The 22242-nt window shown below is 43.8% G+C and overlaps 1 protein-coding gene across 2 annotated transcripts in view; it reads left to right on the top strand.

The window, feature by feature from the left end:
• The first annotated feature begins 2632 nt into the window (after positions 1 to 2632).
• The window catches only part of LOC132590499 (multiple epidermal growth factor-like domains protein 10), a 158828-nt gene continuing 139218 nt past the window's right edge, over positions 2633 to 22242 (top strand). For both annotated transcript variants that reach the window (XM_060263405.1, XM_060263403.1), the window contains exons 1-4: positions 2633 to 2763; positions 8465 to 8566; positions 9906 to 10006; positions 20658 to 20750. In XM_060263405.1, coding sequence (XP_060119388.1) covers positions 2648 to 2763; positions 8465 to 8566; positions 9906 to 10006; positions 20658 to 20750 — 412 coding nt within the window. In that variant the 5' untranslated portion in view covers positions 2633 to 2647. The remainder of the gene's footprint in view (positions 2764 to 8464; positions 8567 to 9905; positions 10007 to 20657; positions 20751 to 22242) is intronic.

The following is a 22242-nucleotide window of genomic DNA, read 5'->3' as shown; positions in this document are numbered from 1 at the left end:
GCCAGATCCACACAGCACCAACATCAGTCTTGTCTCGGAATTGCCAAAAACATTATGGTTTTACCTTTGGCCACTCGCTGTGACCTTTCCCCTTGGTCTCTCACTTGTTTCTTCACGTCTCTCACAACTTCCTCTTTCCTTTCCCTGGCAACCTTTGTAGCATTTTGCCTCTTCCTGCTTCCTTTTTGCGTTCCCACCCAGCAGCCAACCTATAGTCCTATAACCAGCACCCCCATCCACCGCTGGGAGTCCAATCGCGTGCCTTGGTCCCGGCTACACCTAGACTTCGCAGGGCCATACCAGGGTCAAATATTCTTCATCCTGGTGGACACTTACATGAAGTGGCTGAAGGTGATTCTCGTAGTTTCAACCTCCACCGCGGCCGCAGTCAGAGCCCTGCAGAGAGTCTTTTGCAATCACAGGATCCCAGAGACCGTAGTGATGGACAGCGGTATCGCTTTTACCTCCCGGGACTTCCAGGAGTTTCTGAATAGGTACCTCATCCAACACATACGGTCTGCTCCCTTTCATCCAGCCATTAACGGCCAAGCGGAGCACATGGTTTGCACCACCAAGAAGGCCCTGGGGCGCATAGTTCAGGGGGATTGGGATCAACGCCTGGCATCCTTCCTTTTTGGGAACCGGGTCACCCCTAACCCAGTCATCAGCCTAAGCCCTGCAGAGCAACTCATGGGCCGGAGGTTAACCACTAAGCTAGATAGATTGCATCCTGACCGGGCCCCAGACCTCTGCGGCTTCCCCGAGACCTGGGAGGCCACTAGGGAGTTCTTCCCAGGGGATCTGTTCTACGCAAAGAACTTTGCGAGTGGGCCGGAGTGGATACCAGCCCGAGTGCTGCGGGTCACCGGGTCCCGCTCATACAAGGTCTCATCAGAGGGGGGTCAGCTCCTCCGCAGACACATAGACGAGTTGCACCGTTGCATCCTGCCAGAAGTACTGGCAGGGCCTGGGGGAGCAGGGAGATCGCTGAACCACCACCGGCAGTAACCCTGCCTTGCCAGCCTCGCCAGCGGAGGAGCCTCACAGAGGCTGGAGCGACCCCTCTACAGCGGAGGTGCAGGGTGAGTCTCCAGTGTGGCCACAGGCACTGGATAGCGCTCTTTCAGCCTCGCCCCACCTCGAGGAACCAGCAGCCCCTGATGCAACGGCCGCAGCTCCAGTTCCCCAGATCGAACCTCGGTCGCAAAGGTAGCGGCAGCCACCCGCTTATTTAAAAAACTATATATCTTGAACTAGGGGGGGAGGAATGTTGTGTCTTACATTTCGGTCCCTAAATTTACAGCACAGCACAACTGCGCACGTGCTGAGGTAACCAGCGGGAAACTGCGGGTCGCCAGATGTAAGGACCAAACGCAATCCACCTATGAAGATCTGTAGCAGGAAGTTTAACTGGCCAGGATTGGACCTGGCCAGGAAAAAAGTTGTTCTGGGAAATGTATATAATCGGGGACCCAGCCCCGCCATGTTGTCTTTGTGATGTACACACCAATAAAGCATGTTGCGTTATAAACATCTCAGAACTCAGTACATTACAGGACTTTTTCACACAACCACTTTAGAGTTTTGGGAATGGCTTTTGAAATATATTGGTCATTGTCTGAATAGGACTCCCTGACATATTTAGGGAAAATCTCTGTTTATTGCACAGGATACTACTAAAACGATGATGTAGCCACAAATTCTAGAGATGTAAAATGTCTGGAATTTTTGAAGGCATGGGAGAGAAAGGCTTTGGGGTTTGTTTGTTTGTTTAGAAATCTTTTCCCCAGTGGTGGGGAGAGATGAGAAGGGGGTGGAATGAAATATATGACATACTTTATTTCAAAAGTAAACTTCAGAACTAAACTTATTTTATTACTTAAGCAACATAAAATGCATCATTTACAACTTAGTATATAAAATCATACTACATGGCATGTTTATGGAATTTAAAATTTTTCTACATTTCTACAACCAAGTTGTAGAAATTTCCTACAACCTTCATTTTCTACAGCCAAGTTGTAAGCCAAGTTGGGCGCCACATACCCACCCTCGTCACCAGTGTAATGTACTGAGTTCTGAGACGTTTATAAGGCAATATGCTTTATTGGTGAGTACATCACAAAGACAACATGGCGGGGCTGGGTGCCCGATTATATATATTTCCCGGAACAACCCTTTTCCTGGCCAGGTCCAATCCTGGCCAATTAAACTTCCTGCCACAGATCTTCATAGGCGGATTGTGTTTGGTCCTTACATCCGGCAACCCATGGTTTCCCGGAAAGATGAGTATATTTGATTTAAGTGTTTAATACAAATACTGCTAATCATACAGCTATAAAGCCCACTTCAATGTGTTATAGTCAAACATTTATAACAGGGGATTCTGAGGTGTTTTCTGTCAACGCCTGCATTCTGCTAAAAGTTGTCCCACAACTAAGAAGGCAGGCCATTTTTTTCTTGTTTGTATGAGTATTGGTTTTATATTCTTGATTTTTGTTCCTTATCATTTTGCAGCGAGCACAGTGTTGTAGAAAAAAATTCTTTTTAAAAATTAAAGGAATTTTAAAATTCCTTTATTGCTTGAATAATATAGCAATACTATAGCAAATGTTTCTCTCTTTTTACAGGACTGCCTATTGAGAAGATGGTTCTTTATTTGGACTGGTTTGTTTATTTCCCACTTATATTTTTATGCCATTGGATAGATATAACTTTATCCCTTAACCTTGAGGATCCCAACGTGTGTAGCCACTGGGAGAGGTAACATTTTTGTTAATTAAATTCTCATGATATTTTGCTAGTAGTTTATGCTTATTTTAATTCATTATATTTAAGGTGTGTATTGCATGTGTAGAAAAAAAGTTATGAATTGAATATTACCTTTGCCATTGGCAATGGCGCAGTCATGGTCTTCTGGCACAGAGCTTTCTGTTGACATACAAGATATTATTATTTTTCCAGGGAAGAGGCATAGGAGGAAAATGTTAGACGCAACAGAGCAGACATCTAGAATCCAACCCCATGGACCATATTCTGATGTTACTGTATAGAAAAAAATTACAAAACTCAAGGAAATATGCATACTTAATTTTACATTAAAATGTATCCATGTCTGGATTAGGGAACATAACTCATTATAAGTAACAGTCACACTAGAAATGAAGGATACATTTAATCCAATTAACTCAGTGGGGAAATCTGCATGTTCAGACTATAATTAGCCTATTGGAAGCTATCCAGGTATAATTATGAATCTTTTTTTACATTAAAACTTGTTGGCTTAATTACTTTCTTATTTTGAAGAGGAGACAGGAAATTTGGAAATACATAACTTCAGAACAGTGTATTATTTACTTCAGTACAGGGGGCAGATCTGTGCATTGGTCATGTATATGAAGCTATGCACTACCCTAAAGTTAAAGGAGAAATAACATACACAGGAACATTGTATGTTCATTGGAATTCTTAAGGGCTGGGGCGATTATTCTGTGCCATACCAAATTTTCAAATAATTATTGCTACTATTTCATCTTTATTCCTATACGTTGTTATATCTTTAGCTTTCCAAGGTCACACATTAGAAAAGTCACTAAATTAATCTCTAGTATATTTCACAGCAAATTCGTAACAAACAGTTGCTGGTGAAAACAGACAATCAAGAGTCCCCCATCTGTCCAGTGGTTATTTCAAAATATAGTAATTTTTCAGCTGTCTTCCTGCATGGGGAATGGCAGGAGCAAAGAACATTAAAAACCACAATCTGGAAAACTATAATAGAACTTTAGTTGTACTGGAATAGATGATAGAATATACAAGTAAATTAGCTTTCTTCAACTTGTTATGTTTGTATCTTTGGCAATTCTAAATGTGTGCCCACCTAATAATTATTTATTATGTATTAAATTGAAGTGTAATGACAATTCAGTTGAGATTTTACAAGAAATTTAGAATACTGCCTCTGAATAAGGAATGAGCAGAATGCCAGTCTAGTTTGATTAATTCTCACAGTATTTTCTTAGGCAGTGATAAATAACTCTAGTGTGGTTATGCAATATGTCATGTATTTTACAGGCAACCTACAAAGCAATATTGTTCATATTCTCATAAGTTCATACTTATTAGACTTAGGAAAATTCCAGTTTTTACTTTCCTAAAAAAGAAGTTTTCAAGGATCTCAAGGATCTCCAGAGAAGCTTACAAATGTACAAAATGCTAGAAACCTGTGAACAGGAAAGCAAGATTTAAATTCTTGTTTTACATCCAATTACCAAGATTATTCTTCAAGGTAAAATCAGGTTTTTCACATTTGTGCTGTATTTGTCATAATTATTTCTAGAGTAGGATCATCCAGCTCCAGTTTCCTGGCTAATAAAAATGTGTGCAGATAATACAAATAAATTTTTATGAGAAATGTGCACATGTGCACATGCTAATAATTAGGGATGGGCACAAACCAGTTCAGACTCAGAAGTCCAGGCCAAACTTAGCCCAGGTGGAGATTCATGAGCCATGAATTGGGAATCACATGCTTGGTGTGGACCTATCCTAGCTTTTTAGTGAGGCTGGGTTTCTGTGCTGCAATTTCTCCTCCCTGATTCATTTCTCTGCTGCAAATGGTGTGATTGCTTTTCATCTCTCTCCCCCCCACCCCACTTTTCCTTGAATTGTCCATGCCTGGATTGCTTCAGAGTGACCGCTTTGGGTTTCATCACTGTTCTCCATCTCAACCCCTCCCCCTTTCCTGGGTTTTCTGCCAAAATTGTTGCATAGTCATTGCCTTGGCTTGGCTTCCTTCTGCATCTCTAACACCCATCCCACCACTTTTTGAGGTCCTGCTGTTTGCACTGTTTCAGAGTTTCAGAGTCACTGTCTGGGGCTTCCTTGCTGTTCTCCTCCAATACACCCCTTTTTCTCCTGGAGTTGCTGCCCAAGTTGTTCCACAGTCATTCCCTCCTTCATGTGAATCTCTCACACCCACCCTACCACTTTTTGGGATCCCACTGCCTGATGCTTCCTTGCTGCTCTCCTGCAGTACACCTCTCTTTCTCTTGGGGTTGCTGCCTGAGTTGTTCCACAGGTATTGGCTTTGGGGCCAGCCCTGCCCAGTTACATTTCCATCTGGAAGTGGGTGGGTTGGCCTGGGAGACACAGCCACCCACAACTGTGTGGGTGGCTCCTGGGATCCAGACTGGGCAGAAGGGTCAGCTCTGCCTAGAAATCACATTTCCATCTGGATGTAGGTGGGTTGGCTTGGGGCGACATGACCACCCACAATTGTGTGGGTGGCTCCCAGGCAGGGCAAGAGGGTTGGCCCTGCCCAGCAATCACATTAGCTGGTGGTGGGAGCTGGGCCAGAGCGACACAACTATCTGCAACTGTGTGGGTGACTCCTGGGCCCCAGGCAGAGCCAGAGTGTTAGCCATGCCCACCAATCACACTGGCTGGATGTGGATGATGGTCCTGGGGAGGCACAATTGCAAGTGGCTTCCAGACAATGGGCAGGACGGGGGGGGGCAGCCCTGCCCAGTAATCACATTTCCATCTGTGGAGAGTTGGTCTGGGGAACAGGGCCGGCTTGTCCACTAGGCAAACTAGGCAGTTGCCTAGGGTGCTGGGATGGAGGGTGCACTGAATTGGGCTCCCCCCCGGTGCCCAAGGCAACCACCTAAATTTGCCTCCCTCCCCCCTGCCACCACCACTACTGCCAGCCCCCTCCCTTCTGCCATGCTCCTGCTGCCCCTCCACTGCGCTCCCGCTGCCCTCTCCTCCCTGAAGCTCACCACAACACTAAGCCCTACTACCGGCTTCCCGCAGCCGTGTTTGCGTGTTTTGTGAAGAGACGGATGGAGGAGACTTCACTCTCCCCCTCACTTCCAGTTCTGGAAAGGAGGGTGGAGAAGTCTCCTCCACCTGTCTCTTCACAAAACATGCAGATGCAGCTGCAAAAAGCTGGTAGTAGCACTCAGCTTTGCCGCAGTGAGCTGGGGGGGCAAGCACAGCACGGCGGGGGTGAGTGGAGTGCAGCAGGGGGGGGCCTGCCTTGGGCGCCATGTGCTGTAGAGCCAGCGCTGCTGAGGAGGCACAGCTACTCACAGCTTTGGGTGGCTTCTGATCTCCAGGCAGGGTGGGAAGTGGGCCTTGTCTGGTTATCACATTGCCTGGAGCTGGAGGGTGGGCCCAAGGAGACACTGCTACTCAGAACAATGAGGGTGGCTCCTGGACCCCAGTCCCTGTAATCTCATTTTTGTTTTGGAGTGAGTGGTTGGCCTGGAGAGACCCAGCCACCCACAGCTGTGTGGGTGGCTCCTTGGCAAGGCAGGAGGGTGAGGCCTGCCCAGCAATCATGTTGGCCGAAAGTGGAGGGTAGGCCTGGGGAAACACAGCCACCCACAGCTGTGCAGGTGGCTCCTGGGCCCCAGGAAGGATGGGAGGGTCAGCCCTGCCCAGTTGTTACTGAGACAGCCTGCAAAGGGAGGGAGGGTGGGGCCAGCTGGCAGCAGGAACCCAAAGCTTAAGGGTGGCTCCTGAGCCTGGGTGGGGTGGGTGGCTGGTATAGTCCTGACCAGTGAATACATTTTCTGTCAGATGGATAGTGGGCTGGTGTATGCACTCATGAACCCACACCAAACATCTCTCTAAAAAGCACTTTCCTGGGATCTCCTTGCTTGGGGTTCCATGACTCAGACCCCACAAATCCAACTTGCATGTAAGTTGTTGGGCATATGAAGGGACACCCCCAGGAGGTAGGGTTGCCAAGTCCAATTCAAGAAATATCTTGGGACTTTGGGGGTGGAGCCAAGAGACTTTGGGGTGGAGCCAGGAGACATTAGGGGTGGAGCCAGGATAAAGGCTGTGACAAGCATAATTGAACTCCAAAGGGAGTTCTGGCCATCACATTTAAAGGGATGGCACACCTTTTCAATTCCTTCCTTCCATAGGAAATAATGGATAGGGGCACCTTCTTTTGGGGCTCATAGAATTGGACCCCCTGGTCCAATCTTTTTGAAACTTGGGGGTATTTTGAGGAGAGGCATTAGATGCTATACTGAAAATTTGGTGCATCTACCCCCAAAAAACAGCCCCCCCCAGAACCCCAGATACCCGTGGATCAATTCTCCATGATTTTCTATTGGAATAAATCTCTATAGGGAATAATAGAGTTCCTAGCAGACATTTCCCTCCCCTCCCCACACTTTCTGATGACCCTGAAGTGGGGGGAGGGCCTCCAAATCGGGGGATCCCCTGCCCCCACCTGGGGATTGGCAACCCTACCAGGAGGCTCTCTGCAAGGCGAATGCTTCTACCAAGCTCTGTTTAGTACACTCCTGAACCGGCTCATGACCTCCTATTGAAAAGCAGTGTCCATAGGCACCTTGTTTGGGGGTCTAAGACCAATCTTTACCAAATTTGGTGGGCACTTAGAGGAGAATAAGTTGGAGATTTCCTGCAATTTTGGAGCCTCTAGGCCCCAGGGAGGCATTTTTTATTTGAAGCAGTTCGCAAACTGGTTCAATTTGTGGACCAGTTTGGGAATCTAGCTGGTTCAGTTCACAAACCGAACTGAAATTTCTCAATCTGTGCCCATTCTGGGCCCATCCATCATAATGCATCATAGCAGACTTCTGGTTTATGCTGAACTTCTCCATTCCTGTGTGTGAACTGGTGGGAGACTGTTTCTTACAAACTGGGAAGAAAACATTATAACTGAGAAAGTTGATGTGTCTTTATTAGATGTTGAGATACCAAGCTTGGTCTGTGATTTGATGTAGATATAAACCCAGATCTTCACCAGAAAAAAGTGTGCCATTTATTTTCATAATTTACAGCACTATTATAATAAAAGAGTTTTACCTACTAAGAAACACACAATGGCCGTTTTCCCACTGACCTTACTCCGGAGCGACGTCCCTCTTCACCGCGCAGCGTCTGCATGGATTTCCCACCAACTGCTGCGCACAACCAGGAAGAGCTGCGGCTTTTGCGTCACAGATGTAAACTGTTTTTTAGCGGTTTACATCTGCGACGCAAAAGCCGCAGCACTTCCTGGTTGTGCGCAGCAGTTGGTGGGAAATCCGCGCAGCTGCTGCGCGGTGAAGAGGGACGTCGCTCTGGAGTAAGGTCAGTGGGAAAATGGTCAATGTTTGATTTAAAATATTCTTAGACTAATTTGTTTTGAGCTGGAGTTAAATTCAAAGTTTTCTGAATGCAAAAGTCTTAAATTATTCACATTGCTTAAATTAAATTCACATTGCTCTGCATGTGAAGGGGGGAAGGAGAGCAATGAGGCTTGGCAACAAATTATGTTTGTGCTCATCATGGACAAACCTCTGTTTGTTATGGTGTCTGAATGCCATCATTGTCTGCAGCTTTTGGAAGCCTAAATTGGCAGCTGTTTCTGCTTCAGATCAGCAGAGGTTGTACTAGTGGACATGTCTAGTAACTTCTTTTTGTTTCTGCCCAGTTATTCTGTTACAGTGCAAGAATCTTATCCACATCCTTTTGATCAAATTTACTACACCAGCTGTACTGATATACTGAACTGGTTTAAATGCACGCGACACAGGTAATCCCCCCCCCCAATAAACTAACTGCTTTCAGTTTGCTTTGTTAGACTAACCCCTTATAGGAGATAACTGGCTGCATTTTCATGTTAAAAAGAGAGTATACTAAGCTATTCATCAACCATTTGTAATGAACCTGACTTTTACAGGTTAAAAAGGTAAAGGTAGTCCCCTGTGCAAGCACTAGTTGTTTCCGACTCTGGGGTGACATCGCATCATGACGTTTTCATGGCAGAATTTTTTACAGAGTGGTTTGCCGTTGCCTTCCCCAGTCATCTTCACTTTCCCCCTAGCAAGCTGGGTACTCATTTTACCTACCTTGGAAGGATGGAAGGCTGAGTCAACCTTGAGCCGGCTACCTGAACCCAGCTTCCACCAGATCAAACTCAGAGCTTAGTACTGCAGTACTGCAGCTTTACCACTCTGTGCCACAGGGCTGTATCTACAGGTTATGTAGGTGCAAATCAGAAGAGGTTTTGACTAAACATTAGGAAGAACTTCCTGATGGTTAACGCTGTTCCTCAGTGGAACAGGCTTCATCGGGAATTTGTAGGCTCTCCTTTCTTGGAGGTTTTTAAACAGAGGCTCTGTGGTCATCTGACAGTAGTGCTGATTCTATGAATTGAGGCAGATCATGAGAAGGAGGGCAGGATGGGTTGCATCAGTGCTAGCCTTAACATTGACTAGGGATCATGCTGTTTGGTAAAGGATTGCTGCTCTTGAATCTTACTTCGTATGCTTTATGTTCATTAGTATAAAAAGAAGCCAATTCAATATTTTAAGTTTCTTTACTCCTGATTTGCTTTGTTATGATTGTCCTGTTATTGCTTTCAGATTATACTGTATATGTTTTGAATTTATGCCAAAACATTGGACCAGAAAAAGACGTAGGTCACAGTACTGAGATCTCAGTGTCTCATATTTAGAAATTGTATTCTTAAAGTTATTTTTTTTTCTTTACCTGTCAAATTATAAGCTAGTTTAGAAAATACTTGAAGTAGTGGTTTCTTGAGGAAAGCAATAATATGCAGGGAGGTTTTATGTAGCAGGAACTCCTTTGCATATTAGGTGACACACCCCTGATGTAGCCAGTCCTCTAGAGCTTATAGTAGGCCCTGTACTAAGAGCCCTGTAAGCTCTTGGAGGATTGGCTGCATCAGGGGTGTGTGGCCTAATATGCAAAGAAGTTTCTGCTACAAAAAAACTCTGGTAATATGGATACTCTAATCAGTTTTGTTTGTGGATTTTGACATATAGGTCAGTCCACAAAATCCCTAAATATCTTTGGTTGGATGTTTTAAAATAAACTGTTAACAAATTTTTAATGTATATGTTTGATAGAATCAGTTACCGTACTGCCTACAGACATGGAGAAAAAACTATGTACCGACGGAAATCTCAGTGTTGCCCTGGATTTTATGAAAGCAGGGAAATGTGCATCCGTAAGTGTAATTATCTTTATGTGATCTGAATTCTCTTTACGAATTACTAAGTTATCAGAAGATTTGGTACCTCAAAAATAGATCCTAAAGCAGCAACAACTCTTAGTTAATATTTTCGGACATGACGTTTGTTGCATGGTAGATCTCTCTGCCCTGTTTGCCTGAAAAAGATTGCTATTCAGAACATCCTCCTGAATTCCTCTTCATTGGAGGTGCCAGTGCTGATGGATGCATAGCTTTATTGAGTGACAGTTCCAGTTGGCAGTTTTACGTTTCTGTCTAACATCTCTGGTGCCAGGATTAGAAGAGCCACTGTTTATTCCTTCAGCTGTCAGTCAGCCAGAAAGATTCTAGTGTGCAAGATTAAAAGTAGACAGTAACTGTCATAGGAAATGGAGAACAAAACTGGTTTCTTCCTGCAGAGGAAGAGATAGAACGGGGGTGGGCCAACGGTAACTCTCCAGATGTTTTTTACCTACAACTCCCATCAGCCCCAGCCAGCATGGCCAATGGAGGGACATGACAAAAAGGATTATTCTGAAGGTCCAGCCTTAAAAAATGTCAGTTTGAGAGAGAGCCAGGGAGCAGATGATAACTTTGTTGTTGGCTTCTGATTTACTTGCAGTTCCAAATTCTAGGTGGACTGAGATGACTCCATGGATTGTTAGGCTGCACATATTTGGCAGAGCATTAGGATTTAGTGAACAGCTAGTTTCCCTATGAATTTTGATTTTTAATGGGGAATAAAATTCCTGTTGCTACTCCACTTATATATCAATAGTAGTAATGGAATCTCAATGAAGTAGTGGGATCTTAATAAGAACATAAAAGAAGCCATGTTAGATCAGGCCAATGGCCCATCCAGTCCAACATTCTGTGTCACACAGCGGCCAAATATATACACACACACACACACACACACTGTGGCTAATAGCCACTGATGGACCTCTGCTCCATATTTTTATCTAACCCCCTCTTGAAGGTGGCCATGCTTGTGGCCGCCACCACCTCCTGTGGCAGTGAATTCCACATGTTAATCACCCTTTGGGTGAAGAAGTACTTCCTTTTATCCGTTTTAACCTGTCTGCTCAGCAATTTCATCGAATGCCCACGAGTTCTTGTGAGAAAGGGAGAAAAGTCCTTCTCTCTCTACTTTCTCCATCCCATGCATTATCTTGTAAACCTCTATCATGTCACCCCTCAGTCGACGTTTCTCCAAGCTAAAGAGCCCTAAGCGTTTCAACCTTTCTTCATAGGGAAGGTGTTCTAGCCCTTTAATCATTCTAGTTGCCCTTTTCTGAACTTTCTCCAATGCTATAATATCCTTTCTGAGGTGCGACGACCAGAACTGCACACAGTACTCCAAATGAGACCGCACCATCGATTTATAGAGGGGCATTATGATACTGGCTGATTTGTTTTCAATTCCCTTCCTAAAAATTCCCAGCATGGCGTTGGCCTTTTTTTATTGCAAACGCACACTGTCCTGACATTTTCAGTGAATTATCTACCACGACCCCAAGATCTCTCTCATGGTCAGTCTCTGCCAGTTCACATGAAGGTAGCAAAAGAAACTGAAAATAGCTACTCTCTGTTAGAAAAATGAAACAATATTTAATTTTTTTTTTTTTTTTTTTTATATCCCGCCCTCCCCGCCAGGCGGGCTCAGGGCGGCTAACAGACATGGGGATCCCATGATTCACATAAAACAACATAAACAGTTTTAAATATATCAGTCACAAATAAATTATTTAAAATAGTTAAAATATATAAAATGGTGCTATTTAATAAATTGTTTGATAGAATTCTGTATGTTTCTCAAATGTCAGCATCTTACTTGTCTTGTTGACTGTGTAAATATTAGTAAAGTATTTGTTTTTGGTATCCAGTTACGATAGCTGACATTGATGCCTAGCATAAAATTTGGTCCGGAAAATACTCAGTAGGCAGGTATCCACTGCCCTATTATTATTTCCATTTATTCTACTTACCATTCATTTAGAGTTGTATGAGAGATACCAGTGAAGATGCATATCACCTTTTATGTAAATATTCATCCTCTAGTCTACAGTGTGACATAAAGAAAAATAATACTATACAGTAGTGGGTTTTTTGGTTAATTTATATGTTGCTACTTTTTGGTTTATTGTTATTTTAATGTTATGTTTTAAGTTGTATTTTAGTTTCTATAAAGTTTGCCAGCTGTTTTGAAGATTTAAAAAAAACAAAGCAGGCTATAAATATTTTAGTAGACAAGAATAAATACATTATTCCACTGGTGACAGCAATATAGCAAGATGGATCTCTGCACCAGTGGCACATCTAAAGGGCACAAAGTACTCACAAATGGCAATATGGTTTGCAAATAAAGTTACCCACACCTTAAGCATATGTGATTTAATCCTTCCCTTGTGCTTTCCTTATAGCAGAATATGTCTGATGTGTTTAAGGTGTTTATCAGTCAGTAGTTGAAGTGATAGTTTATGTAGGACTATTTCTTGCCCAGCTCTAAGGACCTTTGTAGAAATCAATTCCATTTTATTGTGATGGTGATAATTAGGTGATACTGAATGGGCTAACTGCCTGATGCTGTTCTTCCTTACATTCCCTTTTGCCAGTGGGACTTGGAAATTGCATTAGGCTTTGTATTTTAACATTTTCATCTTCTGGCAGATCATGACACAAAACCTCCCCCTTTTTAACCTTCCTAAGAGTCTTCAAGTCTTTGAACCTAGTCCAAATGTAAATATCCATACAGCTGCTTCTAGTGTGCTATATATCTCCCTAACAGCTGTGCTGTTTGTTGTGCTTCTTAGAACATGTACAGATGATGTTTCCTAGTGTGTTGCCAGCATTAAAATCAACATAGAAACTTGTAAAAACTTGATCATACAGCTCTTGCTTAATACACCATATTCAGGAAGATGTGCCTCAAAAAGTATTCAGTTGGATATTTGCATAATTTCACTAAAACGAGCAATGATGGTGTAGTAGAGAGAAAGAAGAAGGGGGATAGGAAACTCTGAAAGAAAAGGGGATCAAAGTTCTTTTTGGATTCTAAATGAATATTTTCAAGTTTGCTTAATAAATAATTGCCATTTCCCAGCCATGTACATTTAACATGTGTTTAGTTAGGTTGTAAACCATCATAAAGTATAGTGGTGGGAATAGACAAAAATTGAAGGGAAGGAGACTGAGATATGGAAATGCTCACTCTCCTTCCAGCCTATGTCCCATCCCGATGGTAGCAGGTAATGGGGCCAAGAGAAATTACTCGCCTTTGTCCCTGGTGTTGTGCAATGCCAGGTCCATTAATAATAAGACTGCAGTCCTAGGAGACTTCCTGCAGGAGCAGGCAATGGACCTGGCCTGCATGACCGAGACCTGGGTGCGAGATGAAGACTGTAGCTCTCTCTCAAATGGCTCCACCTGGGTACTCAGTCCTTCACCAGTCACGGACTAGAGGGGGAGGGGTGGCAGTTATTATACGGGAGGCTTACTCCTTCCAGGCACTCCAGTCTCCAATGATTACCAGCATAGAGTGTGCCAGCCTTGTTTGGGATGTTGGGGAGAGGCTGGCTATCTGGCTAGTGTACCATCCGCCTACTACACTAGCCAGTGCCTTACTGTCCTTGATGGAAGCCATAGCAGGCTGGGCGTTGGAGTACCCACGACTTTTAGTCCTGGGTGACTTCAATGTCCATGCCAATGACACATACTCCTTACAGGCAACTGACCTGGTGTCATCCATGGCGACACTGGGGCTCTCCCAATATGTTACAACTACCACCCATCAGGCCAGGTACATGCTGGATTTGATCTTTGTGGTGGGAGTTACGGTGGACCGGATTACTGCTGAGGCAGTGCCATGGTCAGACCACTACACCCTGAATGCCCGTATGGTTGTGCCACCACAACCCTGTTTAGGCGGTGAGCATATTTTGGCTCACTCGCGAAGCCAGATGGACCCTGTGCGGCTTCAAATGGCTCTGCGGGATCCGTGGCCCCCTGGCGACTCACTGGATGAACTAGCGGAGACGTGGCATCAACAACTCTCTGCAGCCATTGACGAGATCGCTCCCCAGCGCCCTCTTCATTGCCGTTCACAGCTTGCACCGTGGTATATCCTGGAATTGCGGCTGATGAAATGACAACTAAGACAGCTAGAGAGGCGATGGCGGCACACCCATGGCAAAGCAACAAGAACATCTTATAGGCTGTTTACGAAGTCCTATGAGATGGCAGTTAAGGCTGCAAAGAAAGCTTACTTTGCAACCCAGATTGCGTCTGCAAATTCTCGCCTGGCCCAATTATTTATCGGATGCTTACAAACTTGCCACAAAGCAGACCAAATGATAAGGAATTGGAAACTGGCTGTGAGGCTTTTGCAGATTTTTTCGCAAATAAGGTACTGCTGCTCCACCGTGATCTCTCTGCCAACCTTGACACAGTGAGTGAACTCGAGGCCCTGAGTGTGTCTTCTGGTTTGATCCTGGATTTCACTCCACTCAGCTTGGAGGAAGTCGACAAGGTCCTTTGTACTGTACGTCCCACTACCTACAATCTGGACCCGTGTCCGTCCTGGTTAATATGTGCTTGCCAGATGGAATTGCAAGCCCCGTTGCAGGTGATTATCAACAGGTCCCTTATTGAAGGAACCTTTCCCACGCCTCTCTCCTCAAAAAACCATCTTTGGACCTGGCCGTATTTGCAAACTACCAGTCAGTGTTGAACATGCCCTTTCTGGATAAAGTTATTGAGAGGGCAGTGGCAGTACAGTTACAGGGATTCTTGGATGACGCTTCCGTCTTAGACTCATTTCAGTCCAGCTTCCAGCCAGGCCATGGGATGGAGACAGTACTGGTCACCCTCATGGATGATTGCTTGAGACATCTGGATCGGGGTGGCTCGGCAGTGCTGTTGTTGTTAGATCTGTCAGCTGCGTTTGACACAGTCAACCACCAGCTTCTGTCCCGCCACCTTGCCGACGTGGGGATTCAGGGGTCTGCCCTTCAATGGCTTACCTCTTTTCTCCAAGGCTGGGGACAAAGGGTGGCTATAGGGGAGCAGTCATCCGAGAGGCATCCTCTTGTATGTTGGGTCCCTCAAGGGGCGATCATCTCCCTGGTGTTGTTTAACATCTACATGTGCCCCCTTGCCCAGATTGTCCAGAGATACGGGCTGGGTTGTCACCCATATGCAGATGACACCCAGCTCTATCTATTGTTGGGAGGCCAGTTCAGCTGTGCCCTGGAAGATCTGGACCTGGCATTGCAAGCTGAAGTGAAATGGCTCAGGCAGAGTCGATTGAGATTGAATCCAGCGAAGACAGAGGTCCTGTGCCTGAGTCGAAGCAGCCTAGGTAGGGAAATTCCCTTGCCGGCCTTTGATGGGACACTGTTAGTGCCAGCGTCGAGGGTCAAGAGCTTGGGGGTGCTCCTGGATCCTTTGCTGACAATGGAGGCCCAGATAGCAGCCACTGCCAAATCTGCATTCTACCATCTTAGGCGGATAAAGCAGTTGGTTCCATACCTGGAGTGCAATGACTTGGCAACAGTGATCCATGCAACGGTCACCTCAAGAATAGACTACTGTAATGCCCTCTACGTGGGGCTACCCTTGACTCAACTTCAGAGGCTGCAACTGGTGCAAAATGCAGCAACCAGGTTGTTAATGGAGCTACCTTTATGGGAGCACATTCAACCTGTGCTGAAAGCATTACACTGGTTCCCTGTGGCGTTCCAGATTTGCTTCAAGGTGTTGGTTATAACCTTTAAAGCCCTATATGGCCTGGGACCTGTCTACCTTCTGGACCGCCTTTCCCCCTACATACCCCAGAGAACACTACGTTCAGGGTCTCAAAATCTCCTTAAGATCCCTGGACCGAAAGAAGCTCGATTAACTAGCACTAGAGCCAGAGTGTTCTTGGTAATAGCCCCCACTTTGTTGAATGTCCTCCCCAAAAACATCAGGGCCTTGCGGGTCCTGCCACAGTTCCACAGGGCATGTAAGACTGAATTATTCAAACTCACCTTCAGTGGTTAGGGGGAGGTGGCTATTACCTTACAGCACTGACAATCTCACTGAACTAATATAATGGAAATTAGAAGCTTGCCATCTTGGATTTTCAATATGTATAGAAATGTTTTTTATATATTTAATTTTTAATATGATGTTTGTAAATTGCTAATGTTTTTAAACTGTTGTTAGTCACCCTGAGCCTGTTGGGGGAGGGCGGAATATAAATCTGATAAATAAATAAATAAGGTGTGGAGAGTAAGGCTCCTCCATGAATGTATTTGACATGATGCTTACTTGCATTAGTGATCATGAGTACTGAACCAGGGAGTAATTGCAGACAACGGGTGTTTTCGCACTTACCTTAAGCCGGAGCGACGTCCCTCTTCATCGTGCAGCGTCTGCATGGTTTTTTCGCACTAATTGCTGCGGAGCACCTGGAAGAGCCGCAAACCGGTTTATATTTGCGCCGCAAAAGCTGCGGGACTTTGCGGCTCTTCCAGGTGCTCCGCAGCAATTAGTGCGAAAACCGTGCAGACGCTGTGCAGTGAAGAGGGACGTCGCTCTGGCTTAAGGTAAGTGCGAAAACGCCCAACAACAATAATAATAACAACAGCAAAATGTGTGTTAGGAAAAATGAATAATAGAAGATATGAATAATTACTCTGCTTATAGATGAATAATTACTATGCTCATAGAAGGTGTGAATAACATATTAATAAACCACTGTTTCATGGTTTACATTGATTTTATTGAAAGTTTTTATTTATTTGTGTGTTTGTTTATTATAGTCCGTTTATAGCCCACCCTCCCCGGCACAGCAGGGCTCAGGGCAGGTAACAACAAATACCAACAACAACATTAAAACAATAAATAGATGTTATCATTACACAGTCAATCAGATGGTAGTCAGTAATTTAACACAATTTAGTGAATCTTTTCTCAGAAGAGATTATGCTTCATGTTTGTCCATGGAAGTTAGAATGATAATATAACAAGTGGTCAATGGAAGAACAAAGCAAGGGTAGGCCAATGCAGATGAAATTACCACTTCCTCAACCAAACATCTGGCAGAACATCTCAGTTTTGCAGGCCCTGCGGAACTGTACTGGGTCCCACTGGGCCTGGATCTCACTTGGGAGAGCGTTTCACCAGGCTGATGCCAGAGCCAAGAAGACTGTGACTCTGGTTGAAGTTAAGTGTATATCTTTGGGGCCAGGGATCATGAGAAAATTTTGATCCATTGAGTGTAAATTTCTTTGGGGGACATACAGTTCCATAGATATGTTGGTCCCAGAATGCAGAGGACTTTAAAGGTTAAAACCAGAACCTTGAACTTGAACTTAGATGTGTACACTCAAAGGTGTTCCAGTAAGAACATGCACTGCTGCATTCTGGACCATCTGGTCAGCCTCAAGCATAGCCCTGCAGAGCAAATTACAGCATTCCAACCTGCAGGTGACTTGTCGGGGGACAGAGGAGGGGAACCAGTTTCTTGACCTGGCATAGTTGGAAAAAAGCCAGTCTAGCAACATTTGTGTTCTGGGCCTTCATTGAAAGAGTGGTATCCAGAATCACACCCAGACTCTTGACCATTGGCATTGCAGTCAGTGACATATTATCAAGAGCCAGGAGTTGGATCCCTGACCCAACATCCCCCTGGCCCAGATGCAGGATCTCCATCTTTGAAGGAGTTAGTTTAATCTAGTTCTGCTTCAACCAGCCAGTCAGAGTCTCCAATCCCTGGGCTAGAATATCTGGGGTGACAGTTGGCTGAGTGTCCCCAGCATATTGATGGCAGCCAGCTTGAAGCTCTGGACCAACTGGCTGAGGGAGCACATATAGTTGCTAAATAGCATTGGGGAGAGGATCCCTCTTGAGAGACACCACATACCAAAGGGTATCTCCCCTAGTGCCACCCTTTGTCCCTGACTGTGGAGAAATGAGACAAATCTCTCCAAGGCTTTCCCACATATCTTTACATCAGCAAGGTGGTGAGTCATCAGATCATAGTCGACTGTGTCAGACAGTACTGTCAAATCCAATAATAACAGAAGTGCTGACCTACCTTAATCCGTGAGGGTGACCAAAGCCATCTCTTTCCCATAACCAGGGTGGAAGTTGGACTGGAATGGATCCAGGACAAAAGCATTGTCCAGGAAAGCTTTGAGCTGTTCCACTGCCACTCTCTCAACTAGCTTACCCAGGAATGGAAAATTCAAAACTAGGTGGTACTTGGTTGGATCATTAGGATCCAAAGATGTTTTTTTATTAGCAGCTTCACCACTGCTTCCTTTAAAGTTCCCTGGAAGCTCTCCAAACTCAGAGACAAGATTATAATATTCATTGTGGGATATGTATTCTATCACCTCTGGCTTTCACTAACCATGATGGACATTGGTCCAAGAGGCAAGTGATGGGCTTCATAGCACTGAGGATCCTGTCAACCTCATTCTGAGAAAGTCGACTGAATTGGTTCATTACTGGGCCTGAAAGACAGCCAAGGGGCCTCCAGTTTATATACTGTATCCATATTGGCAGACAAGTCCTGACAAAACAACAAGATTTTATCCACAAAATAGCTCACAAAAGCTTCACAGCTTATTGCCAAACTTCTAACCTTTTGAGTTCCTCAGAAAGGAAAGATAATGACCTAACTACTTCAAATAATTGGGCTGAACAAGAGTGGATGCAATGGAAGCCGCATAGGACTCTTTTTTTGCAACCTTCTCTGTTATCATTACACAGTCAATCAGATGATAGTCAGTAATTTAACACAATTTAGTGCATCTTTTCTCAGAAGAGATTATGTTTCATGTTCGCCCATGGAAGTTAGAATGGTAATATAACAGGTGTACAATGGAAGAACAAAGCAGGGGGAGGCCATAGGATTCCATAAAGATGTTCTTCCATATCAGATGTTCTTGTATCCTTGTCATGATTCTGCTGTGTCATTCACTCTAGCCTTCTCGTCGCCTATTTCATCCACTGTAACTCCATGATATACCAAGGATTTAGAACAGAGGCAGAGAGGATGTTGGGGGCAGTGTTCCCTTTAAGCTGTTAGTGTGAGCTAGCTCACAGCTTTTTAGCCTCCAGCTCACACATTTTTGTCTTAGCTCAGGAAAAATGGCTCCAGAGCAAACTAATTTATGCTGTAGCTCAAACTTTAATGCCAGTAGCTCATGAAGTACAATTTTTGCTCACAAGACTCTACAGCTTAGAGGGAGAATTGGTTGGGGGGGCAATTTATCTGATAGCTTCAGAGAGATGGCTATGCCAGTCCTCTATCAGCACATCCAAGGAGTCACCATGGGGTATTGGATTCCACAAAGCATTCTGAAAACCAAGTGGATGCATGAGTCTCCACAAGCAAGCATAAATCAGCTCACTACTTAAGCAGGGAGGCGCTGAAATGCTTAGACAGGCCTTCAGGACAAAGTGGACTGACCATGACACTGTATCAATGGTATCTAGATTGATATCTATCTCCATCACAAAGATCAAGTCCAGCACGAGGCTAGGTTGGTGTTTGGGGTCTGATACAATCTGAGAGTCCTAGTGCTGCCATGGAAGACAGTAGGTCCATAGTTATGTTAAAATAGCATCCCTTCCTTTGTATTTTGCTTTTGTTGCACTTCTGACTTTGAATATGCTGAATCATAGGTTGTTCTCACTACTTTCTTTTTTATCATTATTGATATTTTTATGTTTCCCCCATTTAATGTAACGTGCATAACAACAACAATAATAAATAAAGGGCCTAATTATGATGGGGAAAAATGTAATGAAGGGCAGGGTAGGAGACAGTTAATGGGTAGAAATTGTAGGAGAAGTAGAGGAGGTACATAGGGTAAATATAGAAGTAGTTGTATAAATACACAAGTGGTGTAGAGGAGGAAGACAAAGTATGCTGAGATGAGTGGAAAGTCAATCATTCTCTTAATAATGAAACATTAGCAGTTACTAGTATATAAAAGGTTAAATAACATGCTAAACTAAAGAATAGGTTCAGATGGGAAGCAAAAGAACAACGTTTGAGTCCAATGGCACTTTTAAGACCAACAAAGTTTAATTCTGGGTATAAGCTTTTGTGTGTTTGCTTACTTCTTCAGATACATTGAAACAAATTTTCTCAATAGATACCTATAGATAGAGAGAGGGTGAGGGGTTAAATATGAAAGATTTGAATATGAAAGGATTAAACTTTGTTCATATTAAAGGAGTCACTGGACTCAAACTTTGTCCTATGATAAAGAATAGACAAATAGGTAAATAAATGGTCTATGTTAGTTGAGAATTTTAAATGAGAATGTGGAGAAGCAAAACCAGAATATACTCCCTGCCTCCAAATAGTAGGTGATATACATTCTCTGAAAGACATAAAGTCCTTTTTCCTTACTGAATATATGAAACTGTAATAGCCATTGTGGATATCTTGCGGAAATTTTGAGACTGGAGAAGACATTAAATACCTAGAAATTGTGAGGAAGTTATAAAAAGTTTAACTCTGCTAAGATTTCCCTTGTTTTAAAGAGAAACTGGAGACATTAGAAAACAGCTGAAAGCTAGGTTTTTATCCCCTGCTTTTTCTAATTTTATTCTTCCTGATTTCTGTCTTGTCTTCTGACAGCTCATTGTGCTGATAAATGTGTCCATGGCCGTTGTATTGCTCCAAACACCTGTCAGTGTGAGCCTGGCTGGGGTGGACCCAACTGTTCCAGTGGTAAGTCAACATCTGTTGCTGTCTGTCTTATGCTCTGTCTATTCTGTTGCCCTTATTTGTGGGAAGGATTCAAAAAAATTATGCCAGGCTTCTCTATTTCCTGCCTAAAGAGTTAGCTCTGATTTACATAAATTTTCTTTTTTAAATCCCTGAAGTGTCATCAGCTAAAAACCCACATTCGTTCACTGCTTCACTCATAGGGTACAATTGTTAACAGACTGCATATAAACAGATATGTAAAACTGTAATCACAACAAAAATGTTTGGAACAGAGAGAATGGCAAGACGTTTTGATTTATATAACTGCAGTCTTGCCGACTTGGAAACAATTCCACAAAAAAGCTGTCCAATCCTGGAATGCTAAAAGCAAGAGGTATACAGACTGAATTTACAGGTGACCCTGTAGCCTTCATTTTGAGGAGAAAGTCTCTCTTGCACTTAAACAGCAGATGTCATCTTCTCCCCAGCATTAATATTTTTAGGACTTCCTGAGTTCCTAGTGTGAAATCTGGCTGATTTAATAGTAACAAAATTAAAACTAATTTCATGCCTATCTCTGTTTTGTCAGTCACACACGTGTGTGCCTGCATATGCATGTGTGTGTGCATGCCCATCATTTTGTCCATCCTGACTGATTAAATCTGACTGATTAAGTGTGGGTAGCAGTATTAGCCCAAGGGCTGAAGCTGTCATCAATAAGAGAGGGATGACATGTCTGTGGCCTCAAAGTAAGCTATGGCAAGGTGATTAAAAATATGTTGTCTTTGTGGACTTAAACAACTATTGGCCAATTTTAAATGCCCCTCCCCTTTTTAAAAACAAGATATTTGTGAGAATGGTGACAGTTCAATCACAGGTATTTCTGGTTTATATATGTTAACTGGGTCTTAATCTGGTTTCCAACATAGGTATGAGTTATAAATTTTCATTGTCACCCAGTGAATCAACTATACTGGACAAGTAGCATGGAAGTCATCTCTGCTGGTTCAGCTTGATCCTCTTAGCAGTATTGTGGACCATGATGTACTTCTGCATTGCCTAACTGGAATGGATTGTGGTGGAAATATTTGCAGTGTCTCTGTATTTTCTGGTAATGAGCTTTCAGAAGGTAGTGCTGCATTGCCGTTGCTTGGTAGTAGGCTTATAGCAGGGGTGGGGAACGTTTCTTCTGCCAAGGGCCATTTAGATATTTATAACGTCATTCATGGGCCATACAAAATTGTCAACTTAAAAATCAGTGCTCTGCCAAGGGAGAATGATTCAGGCTGGCTAAATTAATGCAAATAATTGTTTTTCTATTTGAAGTCATGCGGGGAAAGCCTAATTTGGCACACACACACACACAAACACACACACAGCTGACCCGCCGCCCTAGGCAAATGCCTAGGTACAGGGCTTTTTTGGTAGAAAAAGCCCAGCAGGAACTCATTAGCATATTAGGCCACATCCTGGCCTAATGTTAGCATATTAGGTCACACAGTCATTAGCATTT

Source organism: Heteronotia binoei, unplaced genomic scaffold (genome assembly GCF_032191835.1).
Source record: "Heteronotia binoei isolate CCM8104 ecotype False Entrance Well unplaced genomic scaffold, APGP_CSIRO_Hbin_v1 ptg000055l___fragment_3, whole genome shotgun sequence".
In the NCBI taxonomy this organism is placed as follows: Eukaryota; Metazoa; Chordata; class Lepidosauria; order Squamata; family Gekkonidae; genus Heteronotia; species Heteronotia binoei.
Note: the sequence above shows the minus strand (reverse complement) of the source record. Positions and strands in the feature narration are given on the sequence as shown.